Genomic DNA, 8722 nt, shown 5'->3' with positions numbered 1-8722 from the left:
TTATTTATTTGACAGAGAGATCACAAGTAGGCAGAGAGGCAGGCAGAGAGAGAGGAAGGGAAGCAGGCCCCTGCTGAGCAGAGAGCCCGATGTGGGACTCGATCCCAGGACCCTGAGATCATGACCTGAGCCGAAGGCAGTGGCTTAACCCACTGAGCCACCCAGGCACCCCGAGAAGTAATTTCTAAGGGAAGTGAAGGCATTCCAACAGGGGCTTGGCAAACTACTGCCCATGGACCATGTCTGGCCCATGGCCTGTGTTGTGTATAAAATTTCATATGAAGTTCCAGAAATCTAACGTCTTAGTTTATTAATTTTTTTTGAAGTAGGCTCCACACCCAGCATGGGGCTTGAACTCAGAACCCTGAGATCAAGAGTCACAAGCCCTCCTGACTGAGCCAGGTGCCCCTCAGTTCCTTAATTTAATTTGAATTATTTTTAAGATTTACACTTTTCCCTTATATTAAATTTTAATAAACTTTGCAAAATTATACCTTATTGTTTAAATGGGTCTTAATATAGGATGCAATTAAGCTTATAAGAATTATATAATAAAATTTTTAAAAATTTCTATCTTTAATGAAATGTCCCCCTTACCTGTAAAATTCTCAGGTCCATGTATTTGAGTGCATTTTGTATTTTAAGCAAACTTGTGCAAGCTAAGCCTGGATCCCAATGAGGGGCTTGAGTTCATGACCCTGAGATCAAGACCAGAGCTGAGATCAAGAGTTAAACACTTAACTGACTGAGTAACCCAAGTGCCCCTACCTTTTTTTTTAAATGATTGAATCACCCAAAATGGCATCAATAAGCAATAAGCCTAAAGTTTTAAATTTATGAAGGAAGTATAATTCCAAATTAAGTTTTTCAATGTAGTTATAATTTATACCTGGGGATATATAGTTATTAGCTACAAAAATAAAGATTATTACATGTATATTTTTTATTAAAATTTATATTTGATATTTAACTCCACATTATGATGCAGAAAAAAGCCAAAGTTTATATTTGACCCATATATCTATAAATATTGACAAGTATTTTCAGTGAGGTACATCTAGTAAAATTCAGTTTCAGATTAGTTTAAAAGCAAATGAGACCACTAAATAGTTGTAATTAATCACCATCTTAGCTTAAACTGTAGTTAAATGTATGTTTGAAATATGTTGTTAAATTTATTCTCATAAAAATGAGAAAATAGAATCAAAGAGTTGACTCAGAATTATTAATTTGAAGCTGACTTCTCTTTCAGTTGGCTTGGTTTATCATTTGTGATTGAGTGTGCTTATTTTCTGAAAGAAGATAGCAATGCAGACAGAAGAAAATGTTTTCTAGATCTATTATTTCACTTGTCAACATTGGATTCGGACAAAACAGCAAAGAAAGATAAAATTTAAAAGACCAAATTTGAAAATTTACCAAGCTGTATCTCCAGCTCTATTCTGTGTCCTTACTTTAGTGTAAGAATGTTTTGATTATTCCAAAATATTTTTGAAGAATTACAAATAATAATTTCTGGTGCTTACTGTTTGTATGGATTGATTTACAAAACAATTTCCTGTTGTTCTAGGCTTCTTTTCTTGGTGACTTCATCTTTCTTACCTCGGATTGGCTTTTGCCCTCCCCAGGAGGCTTGTTCTTAGCTTTCCTCTGATTTTATGGCCCTTTGTGCCTGTTTCTGTGATAGGAAACACCACATTCTGTCATGATCTCTCCTCTCCTAAAGACTAGGAGCTCCTCGAAACTAGGACTGTGTATTTTCGTGATTATTGTATATCTTGAGCACTAGCTCACTGCCTGGCACATATTAAGTACTGAATAAATATTTATCCAAAAATTTATTAAATAAACATATATACATATGTAATATTAAATATATATTAGATGAATATTATCTCATTAGATCTTTGTAATAACCCTGTAGGTAGTCTGTTTGTTATTATTATTACCACCATTATTTATTGTTTACAGATGAGGAACCTCTGGCCTTTGGAGTTTTAGTAATATACTACAGGTCACAAAAGTTTGTAGAGCTGTGAGCTTTATGGTTCTGAAGCCCATATTCTATTTAGTGTAAAACATTTTCTACCACTCCCCACTTTTTCTGGCCCTAGCAGTCTATTTTTTAGTTTTTAAATTTAATTTTCTGAAAAAGGTAAAATATCCACCTGTTCAAAAATCCAAACAATATTAAATGATCGAGAACTCTTGCTTTCACTCCTATTGCTCCTTTTGCTCCACCATGTTGCCTGCTACTTAATTTTTCCCACTTGTTTACCCAAAATATAGCATACTGTATACACTGATGTGGACGTTGCTTTTTCAGTCTGTGTTAACACCACATGGAGAGCCACATGGAGAGCTTCCTTTTCAAAAGTTGTTTTACAGCTTTTTTTTATAGCTACATGTTATTCTTTAATGGGAATGTAATTGTTTATCTGTTCTACTGTCGATGTTTATGTAGAATCTATCAAAGTGTTTTATTATGTAAAGTTTCAAGTATATGCAGAAGTAGAGAGAATGGTACAATGGGCTCCCCCCCACCCCCTCACCGCTCCCCCCATCTACTCCCCAGCCCCATAGCATTTTGAAGCAAATCCTAGATATCATATAACTACACTCATTAATATTTTAGTCAAATAGTATTATTTGGTAATATAAGTAATAAAAACAAGTAATACAAGTTTTACTTTTCTATAGTAAAAAATCTCTAGGAATAAAAAAGATGTTAACTTTCATGGGCTTCTAAACATGGGACTGTAATGATGTTTCTCATAAGAGGGGAAGGCTATTTCCCTTTTGTTTCCTCAAACCACTAGTTTCATTATGTTTTATAAAAGAAGTCTCCAAATGGAATAGTAGGTCAAAATTCAGCACTTTGATCAGGCATTTCCAGAGCACAGTTAACTATTCTTCCCCTCTTCCTCCCTTCCATTAAACATGTTGAGAAAGGGAATACACGGTCTTTTGTTTATTTTCCTTTTTAAACCAAAGCAGAAAGGAAGAAGTGTTTGGATGAATGATAAACTGCTGCTAATAAAGAGCTCTATTCAGTCTGACTAGCCTTTGAAGCTAGCATTTCCTTGCTCGTTTTAACTACTTCTCTGTCATCTGGCAGTTACGGATTCGAGACCTTGAAGGCGCTTTGCAGGTGGAAAAGGCCAGCCAAGCAGAAGCTGTTGCAGATTTGGAAATGATCAAGAATGAATTCAAAGAAGTTGAAAGTGCATATGAGCGAGAAAAGCATAACGCGCAAGAGAGCTTTGCAAAACTGAGTTTGTAAGTGTTTTATTGTAGAATTCTTTATAAAGAATTTATGAAGCTTACATGAGTATGACGGTGTAGTATTTTAGATATAGCTCTCATTAGTGTCTGTGCTAGATTGCAGATAAATGATTTCATAAAACATACCTAGACTTCTCTGTATAGGTAAACATGGAAATGCTTTTTTTGGCTTTTGAAGTATAATGGCTATTCCATGTAGTCTCTGAAGTGCAGTTTTTACACTAGAGAGTAAATGTGTTAATGTATTTTGCATTTATTGATATAATACAGTATCTTAAAGATCTTGATTTCTAGGCCACCTAAAAAAAGGTCTATATGGAGATGGGCTAATGTTTGAGATTTTCTCATACTACAGAAATAATAGTAGGGGCTAATAGCACTCTTTGCTCACCTGCTTTCTAGCATTGCATGATTTCATTCAATTTATAGAACACACCATGAGGTAGCTGCTCCTTTAATCCTTATTTTACAGATGTGAAAATAGAGGCTTAATGGGGACACGCAACTAGTAAGTGTTTTTTGACTCCTCCTGATTTTAATGTTTTTCAATTCAAAAGCCTTTCATCTGGAATGTTCTGTGGGATGCTTTAAAAAGTTTATAATTCTTTAATATGTTTCCAAAAAATTTGATAGGAGATATTCTAAACCATTTCTTCCTATAGGCTGGAATGCATACCACCATTGGTACATGACATGATAATAGGTTGCTACATTAGAGTTATGTATTTATATTTAATGTTAGTTTGTCTATGACAAATAGATAATGGTTTCCCACTTACAATAACAATATCAAGGTTTATCTTAAAATACTTCATTTAACTTAAGAAATGAATTAAAGTATTATTAAATAGTAGTGATTGTTATGGGTGTGGCAAAATCATAAATATGACGCTTGAAAGACTGACTTGAAAGAATGATGTTGAAAAACAGACTCAAAGTGGATGAAAGACCCAAGTGTGAGACAGGAATCCATCAAAATCTTAGAGGAGCACAGAGACAGCCACCTCTGTGACCTTGGCCACAGTAACTTCTGGCTAGATACATCTCCAAAGGTAAAGGAAACAAAGGCAAAAATGAACCATATGGACTTCATCAAGGTAAAAAGCTTTTGCAGAGCAAAGGAAACAGTTGACAAAACCAAGACAAAGGACAGAGTGGGAAAAGAAATGTGCAAATGTCTTATCAGATAAAGGGCTAGTATCTAAAATTTATAACGAACTTCTCAAACATCTGAAGAATAAGTAATCCAATCAAGAAATGGGCAGAAGACATGAACAGACATTTCTACAAAGAAGATATCCAGATGGCCAACAAACATATGAAAAAATGCTCAACATCACTCAGCATCAGGGAAATAAAAATCAAAACCACAATAAGATAGCACACCTCACACCAGTCAGAATGGCTAAAATTAATAAGTCAGGAAACGACGGAGTTGGAGAGGATGTGGAGGAAGGGGAACCCTCTTAACACTGTTGGTGGGAATGCAAGCTGGTGCAGCCACTCTGGAAAACAGTATGGAGGTTCCTCAAAAAGTTGAAAATAGAGCTATCTAATGACCCAGCAATAGCATTACTGGGTATTTATCTCAAAGATACACATGTAGTGGTCCAAAGGGGCACGTGCACCCCAATGTTTACAGCAGCAGTGTCTACAATAGCTAAACTGTAGAAAGAACCTAGATGTTCATTGACAGATGAATGGATAAAAAAGTTGTAGTGTATATATATAAAATGAAATACTATTCATCCATCAAAAAAATTAAATCTTGCCATTTGCAATGACGTGGTTGGAGCTAGAGGGTATTTTGCTAAGCAAAATAAGTCAGATAAAGACATTTATCATATGATCTCAGTCATATGTGGAATTTGAAAAACAAAACAGGATCATAGGGGAAGAGAGGGAAAAATAAAACAAGACGAAATCAGAGAGGGAGACAAACCATAAAAGTCTCTCAATCCTAGGAAACAAACAAGGTTGCTGAGTGGGAGGGGGTGGGGGGATGGGGTAACTGGGTGGTGGACATTAAGGAGGGCATGTGATGTAATGAGCACTGGGTGTTCTGTAAGACTGATGAATCACTGACCTCTACCTCTGAAACCAGTAACGCATTATATGCTAATTAATTGAATTTAAATTATTATTATTATTATTATTTTAAGATTTTATTTATTTATCAGAGAGAGAGAGAGGGGGAGAGAGCGAGCACAGGCAGACAGAATGGCAGGCAGAGGCAGAGGGAGAAGCAGGCTCCCTGCTGTGCAAGGAGCCTGATGTGGGACTCGATCCCAAGACGCTGGGATCATGACCTGAGCCGAAGGCAGCTGCTTAACCAACTGAGCCACCCAGGCGTCCCAATTGAATTTAAATTAAAAAAAGAGACCGATGTTGAAAAATTTAAAATCTCTGAGATTACTTTTAAAAATTTTATTTATTTATTTGACAGACAGAGATCACAGGTAGGCAGAGAGGCAGGCAGAGAGAGAGGAAGAAGCAGTCTCCCTGCTGAGCAGAGAGCCCAATATGGGGCTCGATCCCAGGACCCTGGGATCATGACCTGAGCCGAAGGCAGACGCTTTAACCCACTGAGCCACCCAGACACCCTGAGATTACTTTTAGTAGTAATGTTTATAATATTTTAAACCAGGAATTCTTTATTTTTTTCCCCAAGATTTTATGTATTTATTAGAGTGAGAGAGAGAGAGCATAGGCACAAGCAGGGGGAGAGGGATAAAAGGAGAGGGATCACCAGATTCCTTACTGATCAGGGAGCCTAATGCTGGGCCTGGTGCCAGGACTCCGAGATCATGATCTGAGGCAAACTCAGATGCTTAACCAATGGAAACACCCAGATACCCCTAAACCAGTAATTCTGAACTGAATTTTTTTGGGATGACTTAGATGACATATTGTGAATGTTATTCTTAAGACTCACCCTCTTAATTTCCTATGAACCACTGTTTGAATCTGTCCATTTATATATATAAATCTGTTTAGGAACCTTTATGTAGAATATAGTGCAGGCTTTTTTTTTTTTTTTTTTTTTAAAGATTTTGTTTATTTATTTGACACAGAGAGAGGGAGAGAGAGATCACAAGTAGGCAGAGAGGCAGGCAGAAAGAGAGGGGAAGGCAGGCTCCTTGCTAAGCAGAGAGCCAGATGTGGGCCTCGATCCCAGGATCCTGAGATCGTGACCTGAGCCGAAGGCAGAGGCTTAACCCACTGAGCCACCCAGGCGTCCCACGAATATAGTGCAGGCTTCTTTACTGTTGCTTTGAAGTAATAATTAGGACCTACAAGTGAAACTGTTAGAAGCCAGACTGTACTCCCAAACAATTCTCTCAATAATGAAATAATAGGCTTTTTGCGGACCTAGTGAGTTCCCTGCCTTGGGAAGTTCAGAACAGAAGGTGGGTGATTCTTTGTTATGGATATTGAAGAAGAGAGTCCTGCAAAAGTTGGACTAGAGGAATTGTAAAGGACCTGCTAACAATTAAGCTAAGGATTTTTTTTTTTTCTAAATAAACTCTACCCACAACGTGGGGCACGAACCATAACCCCAAATCAAGAGTTGCATGCTTCACTGACTGAGCCAGCTAGGAGCCCCAAGCTCCAAGATTTTGACTTATGTAACTTTCCTTTCTTTTTTTTTTTTTAAATTCAAATTCTAGTTCATTGACATATAGTTCAATATTGGTTCAAGAGTGGAGTTCAGTGATCTGTCATTTACATATAACACCCAGGGCTCATCATAACAAGTGCCCTCCTTAATACCCATCACTTGTCTATTCCATCCAACCTATGTACTTTTCTCACTGGACCCCAAAGCAGATTCTCCCCTTATTTGTTTTGCTATTAGTTGTGTTTTGGTGCTTGAAATATTTTATGCAAATTTTGTATTCCAATAAGTAAGTGTCAACTAATAATTATAAGTACTAGTTAAATATTTCAACTAAGCACCAGCTAACAATCCTAAATACTTTAACACAACATCTCCTATCTGTTCTTTATCCCTATATATCTACTATTATAATAAAGTTAATAGTAATAAACAATAAAAATTAAATAGTAGTTAAAACCCACTTCTCATTTTGCAACTCAGTTCCTGTGACTTCTCTTCCCCATCATATCTTCCTTTTCTCTGCATTCACTGCCACTTCCGTTCCAGGGATGTGTGGTGTTAGAAGAAATGGTATGACATGAGGGGTGATTAGTTCAGTTATTTTATTTTCTATTTGTGCTTCTGACTTTCCTTCAGAATCCTCTTTAAAAAACATTTAAAAATATTTTAGAGTCACAAACTGTCAAATATTAATTTTTCAAAGTAGCTCTAAGTTTTGGATAATGTGTTCCAAAAGAAACTTGGTAGATTTTAGGTCTTTAAGGTAAGTGATACCTTTATTTTACAACTCTGAGAGCAGGGAGTTTTGGGGTAGGACATTGTTTTACCTGTTGGATAAAACTAATTTAGCAAAACTGGTAATGATGATGTTATAGAGAAAATGCTGCCTGAACTTTGCCTGTGGTTACAGTTCTTAAGCTTGTTTTTTCCCGGGTGGATCTAGGTCAAGAGAAGAAGGCTGTGTGTCTAGTTTGGATTTATAATTTTGGTTAACAGTTTCATAACAGTGAACTTTTCTGCATGAACTTATTTTAGATGGAATGTATATGTATACATGTATTTTAAAAGGAATATATATATATATATATTTACATATATTTTACATATATATTTTAAAGAGCTCAGTTAAGAATTTAATAACAATAACAGGCTGTTTTGGGGCACTTGGTGGCTTAATCATTAAACGTCTGCCTTTGGCTCAGGTCATGATCCCAGAGTCCTGAGATCGAGCCCCACATTACGCTCCCTTCTCAGAGGGAGGACTGCTTCTCCCTCTCCCATCCCCTGTGCTTGTGTTCCCTCTCTCGCTATGTTTCTCTCTCCCAAATAAATAAATAAAATCTTTTAAAAAAGGGCTATTTTAATAAATATATATATTCGATATATAATTTTAGATAGGATATATATCTGTTCTTTATTTCTGTAGTTAAATATTCTTAATTATAAATCTTTTTTTTTGCATCTAAAAGTTATAGTATGAAACTAAAGCTTTTCAATAAACTTTTTAGAGTTTTCTGTATGTCAGGTGTTCATTAGCTGTGGTAACTGATTGGTGGGCAGTGATGGAGGGAAGGAGCTCATGATAACTTTAAATCTAGTTTAAAATTAAATTTAAAACAGGACTATCAAAGATATACTGAAAGGACTGAATCTCAATTTAGTTATTTCATTACACTCATTATTTAGGAATTTCTTTATTTTTCTAAATATATCATTTAGGGGTGCCTGGGTGGCTCAGGGGGTTAAAGCTTCTGCCTTCGGCTCAGGTCATGATCCCAAGGTCCTGGGATCAAGCCCCACATTAGGCTCTCTGCT

The 8722-nt window shown here is 36.3% G+C and overlaps 1 protein-coding gene across 1 annotated transcript in view; it reads left to right on the top strand.

The window, feature by feature from the left end:
• CCDC171 (coiled-coil domain containing 171) overlaps window positions 1-8722 on the top strand; it is a 299561-nt gene that overhangs the window by 71171 nt on the left and 219668 nt on the right. Inside the window, exon 8 of the mRNA XM_059411602.1 lies at window positions 3119-3279. Coding sequence (XP_059267585.1) covers window positions 3119-3279 — 161 coding nt within the window. The remainder of the gene's footprint in view (window positions 1-3118; window positions 3280-8722) is intronic.

The sequence above is a fragment of the Mustela nigripes genome, chromosome 9, assembly GCF_022355385.1.
Source record: "Mustela nigripes isolate SB6536 chromosome 9, MUSNIG.SB6536, whole genome shotgun sequence".
Lineage (NCBI taxonomy): Eukaryota > Metazoa > Chordata > Mammalia > Carnivora > Mustelidae > Mustela > Mustela nigripes.
Note: the sequence above shows the minus strand (reverse complement) of the source record. Positions and strands in the feature narration are given on the sequence as shown.